This window comes from Bos grunniens, chromosome 19 (assembly GCF_055505025.1).
Source record: "Bos grunniens cultivar Pamir isolate PY7600 chromosome 19, Bosgru_T2T1.0, whole genome shotgun sequence".
Classification (NCBI taxonomy): Eukaryota; Metazoa; Chordata; class Mammalia; order Artiodactyla; family Bovidae; genus Bos; species Bos grunniens.
The window spans coordinates 25,113,433-25,131,901 of NC_141183.1; the positions used below are offsets into that span (position 1 = coordinate 25,113,433).

General features: G+C 42.1%; 1 protein-coding gene across 5 annotated transcripts in view; it reads right to left on the reverse strand.

Moving 5' to 3' along the window:
* Positions 1-18,469, reverse strand: part of SKAP1 (src kinase associated phosphoprotein 1) — a 304,655-nt gene that overhangs the window by 34,353 nt on the left and 251,833 nt on the right. For all 5 annotated transcript variants that reach the window (XM_086358049.1, XM_086358052.1, XM_086358050.1 and 2 more), the window contains 5 exons: positions 14,392-14,469; positions 13,367-13,450; positions 10,497-10,621; positions 8,128-8,191; positions 5,795-6,004 (listed from right to left, as the gene is read on the reverse strand). In XM_086358049.1, the coding sequence (XP_086214175.1) occupies positions 5,795-6,004; positions 8,128-8,191; positions 10,497-10,621; positions 13,367-13,450; positions 14,392-14,469 (561 nt within the window). The remainder of the gene's footprint in view (positions 1-5,794; positions 6,005-8,127; positions 8,192-10,496; positions 10,622-13,366; positions 13,451-14,391; positions 14,470-18,469) is intronic.

The window sequence follows — 18,469 nt, forward strand, 5'->3', positions numbered from 1 at the left end:
CAATACTGGCGTGGGTAGCCACTCCCTTCTTCATGGGATCTTCCTGACTTGGGTTTCCTGCATTGGCAGGCCGTTTCTTTACTGTCTGAGCCACCAGGGAAGCCCCCAGCTTCGGAGGGCACCACACAAATAGCTGAAGGGTTAGTTGCGCAGTCGTGTCTGACTCTTTACAACCCCATGGACTATATAGCCCACCAGGTTCCTCTGTTCAAGGGATATTCCAGGCAAGAATACTGGAGTGGGTTGCCATTCCCTTCTCCAGGGGATCTTCCTGACCCAGGAATCAAATCCAGGTCTTCCGGATTGCAGGCAGATTGTTTACTGTCTGAGCTACCAGGAAAGCTGAGGCTTACAATTTATCTCAGATCTGTCCGTGAAGTCAAACTGGTATCTTTCAAACTCCAAAGTCAAGAAGACTGATTATATGGCAACACGCAAAAAAAACTCTGCTCACAAAAGGGGGTTAGACAGCCAAATTTCTTTTCTTTTTTTTCTGTAAGGTGAGGCTTTAATTTTAAAAAGATTATTTTGAAAAATAACTTTTTAGGCTAAAGAACTTGTTGAATTTCTGTATAAGAATATTATTAGGCTTTTTAGCATGACACCTACTAAAATACATCTTCATTTAAGGAGGAATTAAAATTTATGTGCTGCTCAACTTTAAACAGTAATAGATTATAATGGTTCTTGCTCCTAACAGCGCATATGGGAACCCAACCTTACACAGGCTTTAAACAAATTAACCTCTAAAGATTACTGTCCACTTATTACATTAAATGCTCTACTTGATTCCCAAATATTTCATTTCAATTGGGAAAACAGTTGAGGAAGATTCTGTTAACTGTGCGAATGTGTAAGAGAACCATGGGGTATCACAAATGAGCATCAGTATCCAGAGAGTTGATTTCAATCAACACTCTTGGCACAATGTCAGGGACACTAATGAGAGGCTGAGAGGAACAGGACACTGACTCCACTGTGGGGACCCCGAGAGGAGCCAGCTTGCTATGACACCTAGCTCCTTTCTGAAGTGCTGCTCTGACATCAGTTGAACTGGGAATAAAATTTTAAAAATGACTAGATAAGAAAGAGGGAGGTCACTTCTCTCAAGTGAAGCAAAGTGATAGAAGCTTTAAAAATGCCGAATGTATCAATGTGCAACCAGATGTCAAGGTGCTCTGGTGACAGATGCAGCAGAAATGCAGATAACCTCTAAGTGCAAAGGGAACAGGCAAAAAATGGAAATAGAAACCACTCCACAGAATGCATAGATATGTTATAAATCCATGGATGCTACAGCACCTCTTCAAACAACATGGCAAATAGGAGCATGATGCTAATAGCGCATTTAATTCTCTGTTGTATAGCTGGTAATCTCAACTGTTACCTCAAAATATTTGCATCCTATCTCCGTGGTAGGATCTTGAGTACTAGATACTAAACTCAATTTTTGCTAACTGCAACACTTGGAATACACTGAATTTAATTTCAAAAATCGTAATTGAGCACCTACTAATTGGAGGAGAAAAAGCTAAATACAAATCCCTGGGGTAAAGGCTGAACCAGAGCTCAGTTCCAGCTGAGTCTCTGGGAAGCTGTCACTGAGGAGACTCAGTGGGTCCCCTTTCACAGACTGGGGGCGGGGATTCGAAGTAGAAGAAAATACATGGTTCCAGTTTTGGTGTTGGTCAAAAGCAGGTTTGTCTGGAGCCAGGGGTGCACAAGGCTGAGGGGAAGAAAAGGCCAAGAAGGGGCCTGACGGTAGCTTTGATTCTTTGATGCACCCCTCATGGATCCCTGCTTTTCCATGAAATTGGAACTTGTTTCTTCACGAACTTTGTACTTTTGGTGTCTGCTTTTCTTCTTTCCTTAGACTTCTTGCTATCATCATTCCCCGTTTCTGTGGGTCTGGACAATTGTATGGGGGAAAAATAATTCCAAAGAATGGTTTCCATTTGTCTCAAATGAAAAAAAAAAAACAAAAAACCCAGTTATTCGCTTTATTATAAAGTGATCTAGTTTCTGAGTCTATAATGGCCCTCCAGGGCAGTGCGGGCAGCCTCAGATGTGCAGACATTCCCAGGGAAGGCGCCTTGCCTTTCCATGTGCTCTCCTGAAATCTCTCCAGACAACACGGCCAGATTCTGTTGCTACTGCAGCTGCTGCGAGGCCTCAGTTACAGCTCTTCAATGGTCTCAGGTGCCTTGCTGGATTCCAGGCTTGAGGCCCCAAAGATAAACCTGATTAAAAACTGTCCTTTTATGGAATCTGGAATCATGAAACTGGGTCTGTGCTAGGCTGCAAAATAATTTTGGGGAGGGGTGAAAGAGGGTTCAGAAAAGCCTTCCATTTTCTACATATTGCTTTAGTATTTCTTTTTTGGTAGTTCCCTACAGTTTAATCTACTGCAAATGAGATCTTTAAAATCAAGGGCTCCCATATTCTTAACATGGATATTCAGAAATCCCAGTAGATAACAATCCTGAAACCATATTATCTAGGACTCATATTGTGGTCTTGGCTGAAAACCTCGAGTGCTCTGGTTTTCCCTCAAGGGAAGGAGAGTGCTAGCCATGTAGCAAATGCTAATTATCCCATGATTAATGTGATGTAGTGCATTTAATTTGATGATCCATACACTATTTTGATTAGGAAAAAACATTTTTGTATTGACTTGGTATATGTTACAGGCACTTTTCTTTCAAAACTAGGAAGTCCATTAAAATTATATTCTGGAAGGGAGGAGATCTCACTTACACAGCCTTCCCCATAAGAGACAGTGAGGCTGGTGTAGGCCCCATCCCAAAGAGGAAGGAGAAGCAGAAATGACAGGCTAAATATTCTCTACAAAGCACATTTAACTGTTACGGTGAGACATGTCTTAGAGGCCCAAGTCATCTGACTATTGATGAGTGTGCAACATTAGCACAATCCCACCTTACTGTCAGTTGTCCCTCCACCCAGCACCTGTCTTCGCAGTAAAAATGGGCCTGAGCAGAAGGTGTGAGCCACTTTCCATCTGCTCAGGATTTTCAGTTTCACCTGCTTCACACGTATCACTGAAAATGTCCGACTGGACTGTCTTAGGTCTGGTTGGCGGAGATGGGGAATGAGCCGATTCCCAGGATTCTTCAAAGAGGCACCACTTTCTGTTTAAATGCCACCAAATGGAGAATAGCCAGCATTTACTGAACACTGCCTGTATGCCAGGGCTCTCAGTGCTTTATGCATTCTGTTCCAGGCTGCTCATGCATCCTTTGTGACACTACTATTGTTATTCCCATTTTACAGCTGGCAAAACCACACCTGAGAGACAGGGCAGATAACTTGCTCAAGGTCTCACAGCTGGCAGATGGCAGAGCAGGTCCATCCTGACCCAGAGCCAGCACTGTCACTGAGACATCATGCCGTGTCTTACATGTCACTGCTCGGGGTGGTCTTCTGAGATGAGTGTCAGGCTCCCTCACATCCTCCCTCAGTTCCTCCAAGACAGGGAGGGTGGCACAGGCAAAACTAGCAGCAATTTCAGAAGCAACAAGCTGAGTAGCATGGACGGGAAGCTGGCTGATGGAGACCTGTGTCTGAAATAATCACATCATAATAAAATGCCAATATATCCCAACTTCAATGCAGTCTCTAAAAACTGTGATGGATAGAAGCTTTTGGGAAAGAACCTGTTGGCTGGGAACAGCCCTGTCCTTTAGAAAATAAACCAGCAAGTTGGCTGCTTTTGCCCTAACCTGGAAAGAGACCCTGGTTTTCCTGTGATGTGGCCTTCCTCACTTCTGAGGGGCAGCTGTTGTAAGCACAGGGTAAGTGGCTTTCCTCAAGAAAGCAGACCAGTCTCCATGTCCTTGGAGTCCACTCCAATATCCAAACTGGCATGAGCTTTGGCACACTGGGCAGTGCCACAGTGGCTGAGGGTAGGGTTTTAAGAGGCCTGGGAAGGATGGTTGCTAAGAAACCAGTCACACATTCAGCACCCCACCTGGGGTCAGGTTTTATTTTCTGAGGCATCTTTGCCTTTACTCTCCTTTGCTCTGTGTGTCTGAGCATCGGCTCCCTTCTCCCTGCTCCTTTGAGAAGTAAACACGGGCACCAGCAACACTTCTTTGCTCCGCAGAAGGCTGAGTGGCTCTGTGAGGTATTCCCAGGGCACTCTTACACAGCTGTGACCTCAAGTGGAGTGTCACCTGGATATCTCCCCCAGCCTGGACAGCAGCAAGTGGAATGTGAGCTCATCAGGAACCTCTGGCCAAGTTGGGGAGTACATCTCCTTTTAGGGGTTGTTGTGATTTAGATCCATTTCTGCACCCTGCTGTTGCAATGGAGCAGACTGTGAAAGGGAAGATTCTCAGAGGAGCTGTGTTTTAATGTAGCAATTTGATTCAATTTTCCACTCTATAAAATTACCCATCACTGCTCGTTGCTTTCTAACAGACACCTTCACTCTTAATTTAACAATCCTATCGAATTCTGCCAGGGAAATTGGAAAAATTTATCACCTGTGAAATTTTATTTTCCTTTGGTTGTATCTGTTTTTGTAAAACTTCATTAACGACGATGACTTGCTGAGGAAATTATCATTTTTTTTTTAACTTCAGACACAAGAAATGGCTCGACCTCAACCAAGATATCATTTGCATAATAAAACACAACAAAAAGGCTGGGGAAGTCGTGGACTGGCAGAGGCTGGAAGCGCTGGGAGAAGCAGGCTCTTCTTGTCGTGGGTTGGTGACTGAGTGCGTGAGGTCCCAGTCAGGAGGATATGTATAGCCACAGCCCTGCAACTCAGGAAGCAATGACGTAGCTTCTCCCCAAGGGAGAGATGAATGCGGTGTTGACAGGGTTGAACCCTTCTTAGGAAGCCTTGAAATGTCAGTTGCTTACTAACAATATTTTTAGCAACCAGCCCTGACTTCAGTGTTAGGCTCACCTCAGCTCCTAGGTTCATCTGGGATTGAGGTTTAAATTGCTATAAATTTAGACTTAACTTGGATTTCTCAGCAGAGCACTGAACTCCTGGCAAATTTCCACAGGAGCGATCTTTCTGAATGGACTTGAAGATTCAGCGTTCCTGTGGTCTAACTACCTCACAATTAAAAGGCTCAGGCTTCGTTTTTTGCACAGCCTGACCCCCACTGTGCTCCACACTGTTCAGCAGCTGTTACCCACACAGGAAGTAGCTGGGCAGGAGCAGTGATGACTGCACAGTTTTTGAGATGCTGGTTATCATGCCTTCAGATAAAAAAGAAATACGTACAGTAGACCCGGTGTAATGGTGGGCAGAGGACACACGCTAGGTCTATTAGCAAGAGATGTGGTTTGATTCGTGGTGTATCTGGACTAGGCAAAGGTGATCTGTGCTCTGTCAAGGCTTCACCGTGTTACTGAAAAGGCTTGTCGGCGCTTATATTTCTGCAGTCTTTTCACATCCTTCATCATTTGAGGTGACTTTCCATTATCCTCACAATTATACAGAAAAGAAGTTCAAACTAGAGAGTTTTGATGAAATTCACAGTGAACCTATGAGAACCAGCATGAGTATTCTTGACTCTTGAACCTGTTGATGTTTGTAATAAATTGCTTCACGTGCAGAGATAAAAGACTCTCCCCACCCCCATCAACCCATCTTGCCCCCAGGGCAGGGCTTCCGTGCTGGGAATCACCGAAGCTTCCTCGTAGTGCCTCCTTCAGAGGTTTGGCTTCCTCTGGAGCTGTCCAAGTTCTATTCTTCTACCAGGTCTAGAGTTTCTAAACTAGAGGAAGGTAATTAGAAGGCGAAATGTCTCACCTGGTAAGATTTCATAAATATCATCTTCTTTCTCCTCCATAGCCTCTTTGAGCCCCACGCTACCAGGCAAGACAATGGGTCTGCTTTGGGAACCAGAATTTGAGGAGTCAAAACCATCGATATCATCGTACATCTCCTCTTCTTCCTCTTTCTCCTCTTCTTCCTCCTCCTCTTCCTCCTCTTCATATGGAATGGTTAAGGAGCTCAGGTCTGTCAGGGCAGAGATGGGAATGAATCAAGACAGGGTGAAAAGGAAAAGGATAAGGCAGGGAAGGAAAAAGGGAGAAGGAGGAGGAGGGATGAGAATAAAACATGTCAAAAGAAAATGAAACACCAGGTTAAGTGCTGTTATTTCTAATGCGGGACTTGGTGGCAGGAAATCTACAGAAAAGGCCAGACTAGCACTGCATCAGGTTTAAACCATCAACATAAATCCTTTCTTGCAATAAAACTTGATCAGGATGAAGCAGCCCTGAAAAGTATGGGTGTGTGAGAGCACACGTGGTGAAGGGAAGAGAATAGGCCAGAAGGGGAAATGCCAGCGTGCCGCGCGCTGCTTGTCAAATGGAAAACTGGGAGCGTGAGTGATGGCCTAGGTTCTCCGGGGCGCACGGGGCCTGGAAACTATGGTGGCTTCCATAGGATACCTGAGCTGTCACAAGCTCATTCATCTCCCCTATGGCCTCACTGCAGAATTGCAGAGAGGTTTGCTTGTAAAGAGCAAAGCGGGCAAAAGTGGAAGAGGAAGAGAAGGTGGGATGTGGAAAAATATAATGGTAATATAGGACCGGGTGGGATGGCTGAGTGATGTGGTTTCCATGTCCTTTTGCAGCTGTACAGTCTGGCTGACCTTAAATGGGTCACCACATAGAGGATGTGGAGCCATTACAGCACTGGGGAGCACAGGGCAGGAGAGGGAGATTCTTTCTTATTTTAATGGGGAACTGGGAAGGTTCATTCTCTGAGGCGCAGTATAGAGTGCTCTCTGAAACCCTGCTGAGGGGCCTCTGCAGGATGGGCGAGAGCAAGCAGGGTGCTCTGGGGAAGAAAGAACAGAGAGACATCCGATGCTCATTTCGAAATACAGTAAAACTGTTTGGCTTGATTAGGCTTTTAATAAAGATTTTGCAACTATTTTCATCTGAATTCTGGTGCCACCTCATATGAGGAAGGGATCAAAGACACATCTGTGGCTTAAACCATATGTTATTATTTTGTTTGTTTTAAAATAAAATGGAATGAATAATTTCTTCAATGTGGGATTCTGAAAGTACCACAGGGTACAGCTCAATAAAGCTGCTTGGAGTTTTATTGAGGTTTACACACTTAGGGGTATATTACACGCATAAATCCAAGGCACCTAGATGAGAGCGTACCCTGTAGCCTCACCATCAGTGTTCATGTTTGCCTGGTTCTAGTCTATTATACGCGACGCTCTTGGTGGATGCAATACTTTGTTCCTGTGATAGTAAAGGCATAAACTGAGTAAAAGAGGCAATTGTAATTAAAGCTCTGGTGCTTCCTTCTTTTTTATCCACAATAAAATCTTATAGCAGAATTTAAAAAACTAGATGAAAAGGCTTGGTGTTTTTAGGTTGATGTTCTTCTCACTAGGTCTTGGGTCACGTACGAAGTTGGTGCTTCTGCCTTTCTGCATAGGCAGGTACCTGCCATGAGGTATGTGTACCATCAAGAGGGTTATCAATGTCAGGCGACAGACTCAAGGCTAGTGCTCCTACCTGCCAAGCCCCTCCCAGGCAAGGCTGCCTGGGCCCTGTCACTGCTGTGCCTACAGGATGGCCAGCAGAGGGTACTCTAAGAGCAGTCATTTAACATCTTCAGGCAGGACTCTTCCCAGGCAAAGCAAAGAACATTTGATTGTGGTTTGGGAAACAGCAATTTGTTTTTTGTGTCCAACGTTCTTAAAGGCCACCTAGATGAGATTATTCTACTTGACTAAAGCTGGAAGATTTTGAACCTAAACCATATCTAGATGACTTTGGTATCATGTATTTCCTTTCCAGAATATAAGGGGTTATGAGACACTGAATTGAGCTGAGCTGGTTTTTAGCATCTCTTTTCTGGTGATTATAAATATTACAGACCTGCCTGCCTCTAGGTGGAAGAGATAGAAGGATACTACAGGTCACCTCTAGGTTGATGGTTTCTTTTCCTTCTGAATCACACATGGTACTATTTGTTGTTATCATGTGAAAGATATGATAGGGAGAATGGGCAGATAAAAATATATTGAAGTCCATGGATTATACTTATGCAATACAACTTGAATTGAAAACGGACTGAAATACTGTTTCTGTAATAACGATACTTACCCTTTAACAAGAAACTTATTTGATTCACCCAGTCTCTGGCTTCAGCTGGACTAGAAGCTGTAAACTAGAGAAAAATTAGTGAATTAGTTTATCACTTTCACTAAAATTTCTGTGAATCCTTTAGGGATGTTCAAGGGGAGGAATCTTGTGAGCTGAACTGCAGTCAAGTAGAAGGCTCAGAATTCTCATTAATTCTCAGATTCCTGAGAATTAAAATTTAGAAAAAAGATCAAAATCCCACTCAAAGAGATTTTTCTCCTTCTGTAAATTTGCATACCCAAAGTTGACAGCTGGATTTGAATCCAGAATTCATGTTCATGTGCATTCATTCATTTGATTACCCATTCATTCATCAGGCATTTATTGAGAATAGTTTACAGAGACAAAGGCAAACCCAAATTCCTGACTTCAGATGAACATGTCAGTTTTGGAGACAGCACACACACTCGACAAGGGAACACTACAAGGTAAGTGCATCTGAAAACAGCTGGATGCTGAGAGAAGACAGGGAGCACTTATTATCACCTCTGGTAAGCCAGGGAGGCTTGTTGAAGTAATACTGTTTGGGTTGAATTTTTAAAGAGAGTTGGTGGAAACTGGTGGAGGGAGCTGAACATTTCAGGTAGGGAGAACCAGCCACCAAAGATTAGAAATAAGACCATCAAGTATAGGGAAGGTAGGCAGATCAGCTTGACTGGAGAACAGTTAACAGATGAAGCTGGAGAGCTGAGGATCAAAGAAGAATTGATGAAAAGGCTTTGAGTTTTAGGAATTCAGATTTCAAGTGCAGGCAGTACAGATAAAGCCACTGTAAATTCTAGCAAAAGGAGAGGGAGATTCTTTCAATTGTGAGAAGGACAGACTGAAATAGGGAGAAATTAGAGACAGATCAACTAGAAGGCTACTTAACTAGTCCTCTGAATGAAGTGATAGGGACTTAACTATTGTGATGGCTGTAGAAATAAATCAGAAGGGAAAGATCCAAAGGATATTGTAGAGGAAGAATCCACAGACTATGGTAATGACTTGGATTCAATGGGCCAAAGAGAAGAAGTAAACAAACTCTACATCCTGATTCACAAAACAGGCCATCGGGCTTTAGTGATTTCTTATTTTAAATGAATCAACTTGAAATGACTGTTCCTGAAAAACATTTTTATTATCTGGTCATTAGGGTAAGATAAAAACATGTGCTGTGTAAGAAACCTAGATTCCTGCTTAAAACTTATTAGTAAATACTGTCATTCTTGATTTCTTAAAAACACTTGTCTATAAAAATGACTACTAGGGAAATTGTTTTAGACTTACATACATTTTTATCTGGGCCTTGCAAATCAGAACTTAATAATAAAAACAGATAGATCTATTAAAAAAATTCCATAGAAAAGTTTGGTTTAAATTAAAAAATTTCTTTTGAAATTACATAATTAAAACCTAGGTCAGTTTTACAAAATCAGGGCTAGGATACTGTAGAAACGAGAAAGGATGAGTGCTGAGAAAGACTTGAAGGGTCAAAGGGTTACGTACGTGGTTAATATTAACCTTAGCACGGCTTTTCTCTTTTTCTTAAGTTAGCTAAAGTTTTTCTAAATTGTTTTAGTAAAACTGTGATAAAAGTAGCCAACAAGGAGGAAACAACATGTGTATACACCCACAAAATATGTGTATTCAATGTAAAAGTATATTTTTGGTGAAAAATCACTATATTCCCATATTCAGACTTTTTTTGGCCTTTTTAATTTTATAATGCATTACCTATTATATCAAAATATATACAATGAACACAGTGAAGACTGTCTCTCTCACCCGACTCAAGTCCTCTAGTTCCTCAGTAGTCACTAGTATTACTCAGTACTCATTGCTTTAGTATCTTAGAAATCTTTCCAGAGATACGCAGTGCACCTATACACAGGAAGATTATTTTGGATAGCAAGATGAATATGCAAAAATGAATTATTTCTTCACCCTACAGTCAGATTTCTCTTTTTTCTGGATTTCGTAAGAGGAAGTGAAGATAATCAGTTGAAAAAGAAAGAGAATGGAAATTAAAGCCATGGAATTAGAGACTGAATAAAGAATTGGGTTGTGTGCTGCAATAGACAAGACTTTCACCTACAGAATGAGACTGAGAAGGGAAGGGATGAAGAGACGGAAGCCTGGCAAAGGCAGCATCTAGGATGGATGGATGAATGTGGTAACAGAAGGGTGGGCATGACACAGCCAAGGCGAGGACATGTCAAGAAAGAAGGTCTTGGTGAGAAACGACAGGTAACAAAGGATGGCATCCAGCATCACAACCACAGCTCACATGCGACATGGAACAAAACTGCGACACTAATGAGGATCTCCAGCTCTTCGGCTCATCCTACCTCATAGCTGCGCCTATCCTGGGAGGTCAGCTCAAAGCAGTATTCTTTCTTGTAATCTTTTCGCAGGTAGGGGGCCATCCGTACACTGTAGCCCTTAATGAGGAAGATCCCTTTGGGCTGCTTGCCTGCAAGACAGGAAAGCTTCCTTTATCTCTAGAGAGATGCAACTGCCAAGGGAGGGCATCTTCTCTGGATGTAAAATAAAAGCACAGAAACAGCTGTTACCTCCCTGAGGAACCACAATAGTCGAGGAAGGGTTATTAGAGAAGCTTAAGAAGACGCTACTGTGACAGCCAGGCAGAGATCACTGCCAAGCTAGGGAATGCAACGTGAAAGATTATTTTGCCAAAAGAGTACAACAGAGACAGAGAATTTATTAGAATGTTAAGAGATCTATAATAAGAGAAAGAAGAAATTATTACAGCGGGGAGAGTATGGCTGTAAACATGAGGCTCTTGAAGGCTATTATAGAGCTGAAGCATTATTATCAGGGCCAGCAGAGCACATGTGAGGGGAGGGACAGCAGCACAAGGGGCTTCCTAAGTCCGGGTCTCCTCCTATGTCCTACGTAGCGTTTGGGCTAGACTTCTCTTCCTCTCCTGCTGGTCAGGTAGAAGTTATGCTAGAGGGAGAATAACTAAAACTCAGTATTTTATCCCCCTTGCAAGCAGTCAGACTGGGAAGCAGCAGAGTACTGTTGAGTGTCGTTAGATGATGAGGACGGGAGCATAAAAGGAAAAGGACCCTGAGTGAGTGAAAGGAGAGACTACTCTGCCTGTCACTCTTAGAAAAGAATTAGAAACAGAAAAAGAGGGGGTGGTTCCCAACGATTTTGCGTCCTCGTGGTGTGGTCCAGAACTTGTAGAAGACATAACCACAGTGTCTGGGTCATGCTTTCTGTCCTGCAGAATGAATTTCTTTTTTTTTTGGCCGCACCTCACAGCATGTGGTTCCCTGTTGAGGTTTTCAACCCACACCCCCTTGCATTGGAAGCATGGAGTCTTGACCACGGGACCACCAGGGAAGTCCCTAGAATGAATTACTTTTTGATGATGATGATGAGAGGGGTGGCAATGGGAAGAAAATAGTTACAGAAAAGTAAAAGAATCTGTCTTCACCTGGTTGAGCTAAAACAAATACACAAACACTCTGTACTTACTAAGAAAATGTCTTGGGCACAATAAGAAGTAACTGGCAAGAAGGGAGCCATGCAACAGTGCTTTTTGACACCAGAATCTTTTTTGTTAAAGTATCTCTCCTTGTTCTAACTGGCCACTAAAATGTTTTGTTGTTCTTTGGTCACCAGATTTTATTTCACTCTGATGGCAAAATGGTCAATAAAAGTCTCCAAGCCTCTCACTCTTGCTCTCCCTCCTCACCTTGCGTGGGAAGGATTCTGAATGAATGAATGTGATACCTGGCTTTATATCCAGATATACCAACCACGTATTTAAAGGTAAGGGAAATGATAAACATTTTACCAAGGGCATATATGTTACATTAGTTTGAAGGTTCAAAATAAGAAAATAAAACCTGGCTAGCCTAGAATTCAGGGGAGAAACTTGAGTTGCTGGATTTGAGAGTGGGCTAGGGGTTGGAAGGATGCAGGGGGCTTATTATTCAGGTTTTGAGTTATGCTGCTATCATTTCCAAGTACACCTCACACTTTACCCATATATGGGAAAGGCTCTGAGGAATCGTGATGGTGAACCCAAGATGAAGGTTAGTGATAACTGTTGCAGGCAGAGAGGCAGAGTGAGGTAACTGCCTTGAAGCCCAAGATCTAATCTGAAGGATTCCATGTCATTTAGCAAAGCTGTTCTTTCTGCTACTTTTGAGCCAAAGGTGCAGGAAGTCCAAAGGCAACTGTGTAAGTATCTGACTATTCCCTTGACTAGCTATCCAGGCTTTGGGAGAGGAATAAGCCCAGGAAAGAAGGAAGAGAGGAGAAACAGAAAATTACTGAAAGGACAATAAAGGATTTACTTTGGACCACTGGCCTCTGTAAGGTGGTACAACCCAAAGAAATCCCCGCAAGATTGCTACTTTATCTTCCTCTTGCGTGGCAGCATTACTCCTGCAGCAGTCTATCCAGCAGGAAGGAATTCCCTATTTCAAAGTTTGCATTCACCTACAGTGATAACTTTTAGCTTGTAGTTATTTGTAGCTCCTCCAGTTTGTGCTTAAATCCTCTATTCCTTCTCATGAACTAAGCAAGAGTGTTAAGCCAGGATGGGAGGTCTTTTAGGGATAGCTCATGAGTGTTGTGATTGATTGAGTCAGTGGTGGTTCATAAGAAGCTGCTTCTGGCTTGGGTCAACACTTTGCTGCTGCTGCCATCTGGCTGAAGGGTGTCTCTCGGGCACAGCAACTATTGGGGTCTCAACACTCCATGGCTCTAGGGATGTCCATTGGATTACATCCCAGGAGCCAGTAGGATAAAGTTTGAAGCACGCTCTTAGAGAGTTCGTACTCAAAGGTTATATTTCTGGGCTGTTGGTAAGCTGCTAAAATCCTTCTCAGAATTATTATTTTTCAATATTTAACCTATATTATTGATGCCTATAAAGTGTTTGAGGTTCTTTTTTAACAAATGCCAAGGCATTTGACCTCGATAATATGTTATTAGTCATAAGGTAGCCTTTTGATATGCTGACCACACTATCCTAGTGCTTAAAGGGGCTATAATTTCTAAACTGGTATGAGTTTTTGGTGATGAGCAAGGTATTATTTAGCCAAGCTTCTTTCCTAAGCATGTCTCTTTCTGGGTGTTAGTTAAGGACTACTAAGTTTAGATCTAAGTGCTTGAGAATTTACGAAGTGCTTGCATCCAGGAGTGAGGTGCTGCTGTGCAAATGAAGAACACTTACTTTTCTCATTAGCATAGTAGTAGAAGAGGCCTCTGCTGACAACACACCATCGCTTCTGCCACTCTGATCCAAAGAAACTATGATCTAAACAGAAGAGCAGTAAGGGACATAAATTCAGGTAACTACAATCACTGAAGAGTCCGTAAAATCCAACAACACACAGTCCAGGGTGTTATTGTTTTATTTTCCAGGTTAATGGACTGTAAAACCCTCCCTTTCACTCCCACAGGTTATCCCATATTGACTCAGAGTGCAGAGGACTCACTCAGTTAAAGGCCCAAGTTCTAAACAGGTTTTGCTTGCTCTGACCTCAGCGGTTTCTCTACATTTCCTTTATCTTTCAGGTTCTATCCTCATCCTGTAGTTATAAAATTCTCCACATCTCCAGATCTTTATGTGTTGTTGCCTTTTCAGTTCAGTTGCTCAGTCGTGTCTGACTCTTTGCGACCCCATGAACTGCTGCACACCAGGCCTCCCTGTCCATCACCAACTCCTGGAGTCCACCCAGACCCATGGCCGTGACATTCTAGGCCATGGGCATGAGCAAGTCTTTCTTTGTACTAAGCCAATTTGCCTGAGTGTTAAACCTGGTACTCCAACCCTACTATCCTAGTTAAAGAGTGAGAGCTGAAGATTTGGACTTGTCTGAAACTTGAAAGTCAGCTGCTTCACATATGATATAAAAATTACACTTGAGGCAACACAGTTTCACTCTTTATGGGTGCACATTGAGAGATGAGAACAATAATACAGTCATTCATTTATTCATTCAACAAGTAATTACTAAGCAGATGTACCAGGTGAGCAAGACAAACCAATCCCTGTCCTGATGAAGTGGAGATCTGGGGCCAGGTCTTTCCAGCCTACACACAGATACCAGACTTTTCTTTTTTTCCTTTCCTCTTGCCTTATACCTGCCTAGTATAGCACTGGGCACAGAGAATGCATTCCCTAGGCTGGCCCTCTTTTTCCTCATTTCCATTCTCTTCTTGGAATGTTCTGAGATCTGGGGGTCTAATCAGTACCTTTGCTTTTCTTCTCTAAGTATCCTTGCTTGATGATATTATCAAGCTCTTGAGCTCCTCTTTCGATGTCTTCCATTCCTAAAAGGAATAAGAGCAAAATGTTTTGTTGAAATCTGACAGAATTTTCATTGATTTGGGCTACTTGAGATAATCTACATTAATGAAAAGAGGCAGACGGGTTATTGCTTAAATATGATACAGAATAAAACAATCTCCAGGTGACTGGAGGGGAGTAAATTTTCTTTCTTTCTAACTATATCTAATGCTGAAACTGCTTAAAATGACTTAAACATAATATTAGTCTGTACAAGGGAGGTTGTTTAAATGTGCACTGATTGGTAAGAAAAGGACTCCAAAAACCTAAGAATTTGCTTAACTAAACACACACTCACCTTTTTCTAACAAACAGAAAGTCACCTTAGTAAATATATTTTTATTAAGTTCACACAAAGAAAGGCTATGCATAGCTGAACTTGGCAATAATTGCCAAATCCCGGTTTTGTCAATGTCAAGGGAAAAGTCTAGGAATGGTAGAAGCCTTTACACAGAGAAGATCTGGTCTGACATCAGTTTTTAATTGTATGCTGCTAACACTCTTGGCTTTCAATTAGCCTCATTAGGTACAAATTTATTGAGAAGTCAAGATCCTAATTTGTCTTCCACCACTAGGGTTTATACTCATTTTACAGAAGGGAGGGGTAAAGGTCAGGGACAAAGAGGAAGGAATTTAGTTCTCAAAAAAATAACAGCAAAAACAATTAAAAACTCTGTACTTCTTAATTAGGAGAAATGAAGGGAGTGGGCTAGCATAGTCCTAATATTCATTCTTTTTAGGTTCGGGGACTAAACTTTTTGCTTCTACGCTGTTTCCAGCTTAGTTTCAAAAATGTAGATCAGAAGAGCTCTTTCTTTTTTAGCTGAGTGCCTGACTCTTTTTGCTATTTGTTCTTATTTTCAACTTCTTGTTCATGGGCTGTTTCCATTTGTGTGTTTTGCAGTTAGCAAACTCCGTGGCTGCTATAAATCTCCTGGATGGGTCTCAGGGTGCACACATGAGATGAACAGCAGCAAAGGAAAGTTCATCTGTCTAGGATTCTTTCATTTCTCCCACCTTTCTGAAAATTCTAATGTCTCTTTGAAAATGCTCTCCAAGAAAAGAGAAGCAGATCATGCTGAGGGTGAGGACCTGGTGCAGCTAAGCAGGCCCTTGAAGGAGAACCTATCCTCTCTGCCTGCTGTCAAAAAATAAATTGCTCCTAGAGGCCTAAAAATTAAATGAAAGACACAAGGGATAAGAAAAACAAGGTCCTTTAAGCCTGGAGTTTCCATCTTTTCTTCCCACCATTTTTTTCCCCCTTTTTTTAAGGTCTTGTTAAACTTAGAGACACAATTTCTTGTTAAGGATGCCAAGAGTCTGAATCATAAAAGACATGTTAAACGTTCTATTAGAATTCAAACCTCCTTTTTTAATGCAAATCTAAATGCCATTTTATGGAACATCTATAATTATGAAAATGGGAAGACATTGCCTCGTGTTCGGGGAGAGTCTGTGAGTATGAATATTACATTAATGGGCCCACACCAGCTCACTGATCCTGCTGGCAGGAGCATAAAAAATGCTTGAGTGAAACTTTTATTTAGATGTTAAGACTCCAGGCCCCAGCGGGGTGACAGAGACAGTCCCTGTGAGTTGCCATCCGAGAGAGAGCTTGAATTGAATTACCCAGGGGGGAAGGAAGTAGTGATGAGCACTGCTTCGCTTATTTAATTTCATTTACTTTCAGTACATTATCAGCATGAGGCTTTTCTCTCCCCACCAACTGAAACCCAAGAATGCCACCACCAAGAAAACAAAGACATAATGCAGCAGAGATGTTTGAATTCAAAGTTACTAATTTTAGGAGACTAGGGACAGCACCAGAGAAGGCGATGGCACCCCACTCCAGTACTCTTGCCTGGAAAATCCCATGGACGGAGGAGCCTGGTGGGCTGCAGTCCATGGGGTCGCGAAGAGTCAGACACAACTGGGCGACTTCACTTTCACTTTTCGCGTTCATGCATTGGAGAAGGAAATGGCAACCCACTCCAGTATTCTTGCCTGGAGAGTCCCAGGGACGGGGGAGCCTGGTGGGCTGCTGTCTATGGGGTCACACAGGGTCGGACACGACTGAAGCGACTTAGCAGCAGCAGCAGGGACAGCACCATCACTGCCTTCTTACCTTAAAAGTCACGCTTGGTTTGCTAAAATTGGGCACTGAATGAGTTGCTGAATTTCCTCTCTTGGTCATCTATCAACAAGATTCTGAAGAGGAAGAGAGCTGGAAATACAGTATTTTATATGCTGTGTTTTTGTTAAGATGTGTATGTTGCTTTCTTATTAGAGGGAATCTGTACTGATGAACTCTCTTGCCTGCATTCCCTTATGGGCAGTGGAAAAAAATGGGATTATAGGTGAAGTTTGGAATGGCTAGGGAAAAAAATCAGATCAAATCAATTTTTATTCTGTTGATTGTCTTCTATGTCTAAGGCACTCTGTGATGACTGCAATAACAGAATTGTTCTCAATGTAAAGTTGACTCTGAGCCCAATCTTATTACCTCCACAATCTATTAGATAAACCCAGATGGGATCCAGATCAATCTCAATCCAAGGTGAGAAGCCACTGTGGCAATCAAGTTCTCTCCCCTTTCAGTGTCAGCTCAGGGTCTCACTGATCAAGAACTGGTGGTCCTGAGGATATACACATTAACTCCCATCCTCTGTGATGAGGCTGGAAGAGCCTTGTATGTCTGAATTCACAGGTGAACCGATATGCAGAGTTACTTAACATGTAATAGAAAGTATGTAGATGTTTTACGGGATGGTAATAAAAATATCATTTTTATTATCATAAAAATGGAAGGAAGAAGCCACAAACAGTTGCATGAGTTGCTATTTTAAGGCAAAAACATTTAAGTATATAATTTTTTTTTTTAATCAAGGCTTTTTGTCCATTACCTAAAAAAGATATCACCACCTTGATGGAAAACAAAAGAAATGATTTAGATTTATTGGGAATAAATTGCTCTTTGGATAAACCTAGGGGTGTATCACATTATATCAGCACAAAACAGAATTGCATTAGTGTCATAATCTCTCTCTCCTACTGCACTTAACTAAATCTCTCAGAATAGCCCATATAAAGAAAAGATTCACTTAGCTGAAGGATGTGGGGCCATAAAGATAAGATCAACAGAGAAGAGTGTTACCCAGAAGTGATGGCCACCCAACTTTCATGACAGATGAAGATAAAAGAAATTCTCAGACATCTTTCTTTCCCCATCCAGATTCCTGTAAACCCTGTATCCCACCCATACCACCTCTGCAGAGTAGAAGTCCATCTCTCAGCACTAAGCATGACTCCTTAGTTAGCCACGCACAGCAACAACAATGGGGGCCCTTTGGAGTGTGATACATTTCCATAAAGTAGTCAATAAAAAAGACACGGGAGCTTATGTGAGTCACGGCCTATTTAATCAGCCGCATTCTAGCCCACTGAGAAAAGAGAATTGGAGAAATCAGTTGGCAATACCACAGCACAAGGCTAATAGCACAGAGGCCGCACAATTTCTATTGCAAAAAGGTTGCAGCAAAAAACAGTAGCCACAAACTTTCATTATAGGTACTGGCCTGGTCTCTTGCCCAATCAACCTGAAATGAAAATCAATGATTTAAAAAATTCCATCTTTTGTTCAACATTTTCCTCTCCCTAAACTGGACTTCTATCTTCTCCTTTCCTTTTAATCCAAGTTCTTTTCAATTGTTTGAAAAAGAGACCAGGCCAACTCCATCCTGGAGACAGATAGCTCCCTGGGGTGAATTTCAGGCAGGATGAAGTTCCAGTTTCTTTCATTAAAGTACCCATGATATAGGACCTGGGATTTTGGGGGATGAGGTTGGATAAAATCTAAAATTTGAAGGTTGGGAATGGTCAAGTTCCATTTGTGATTCCAATTCTCACAGATCACTGGTGTGTGTGTGCATTTGCAAAATGACAGATATATACTTCACAGTGTCTCAAATGGACAAAATCAAAGGG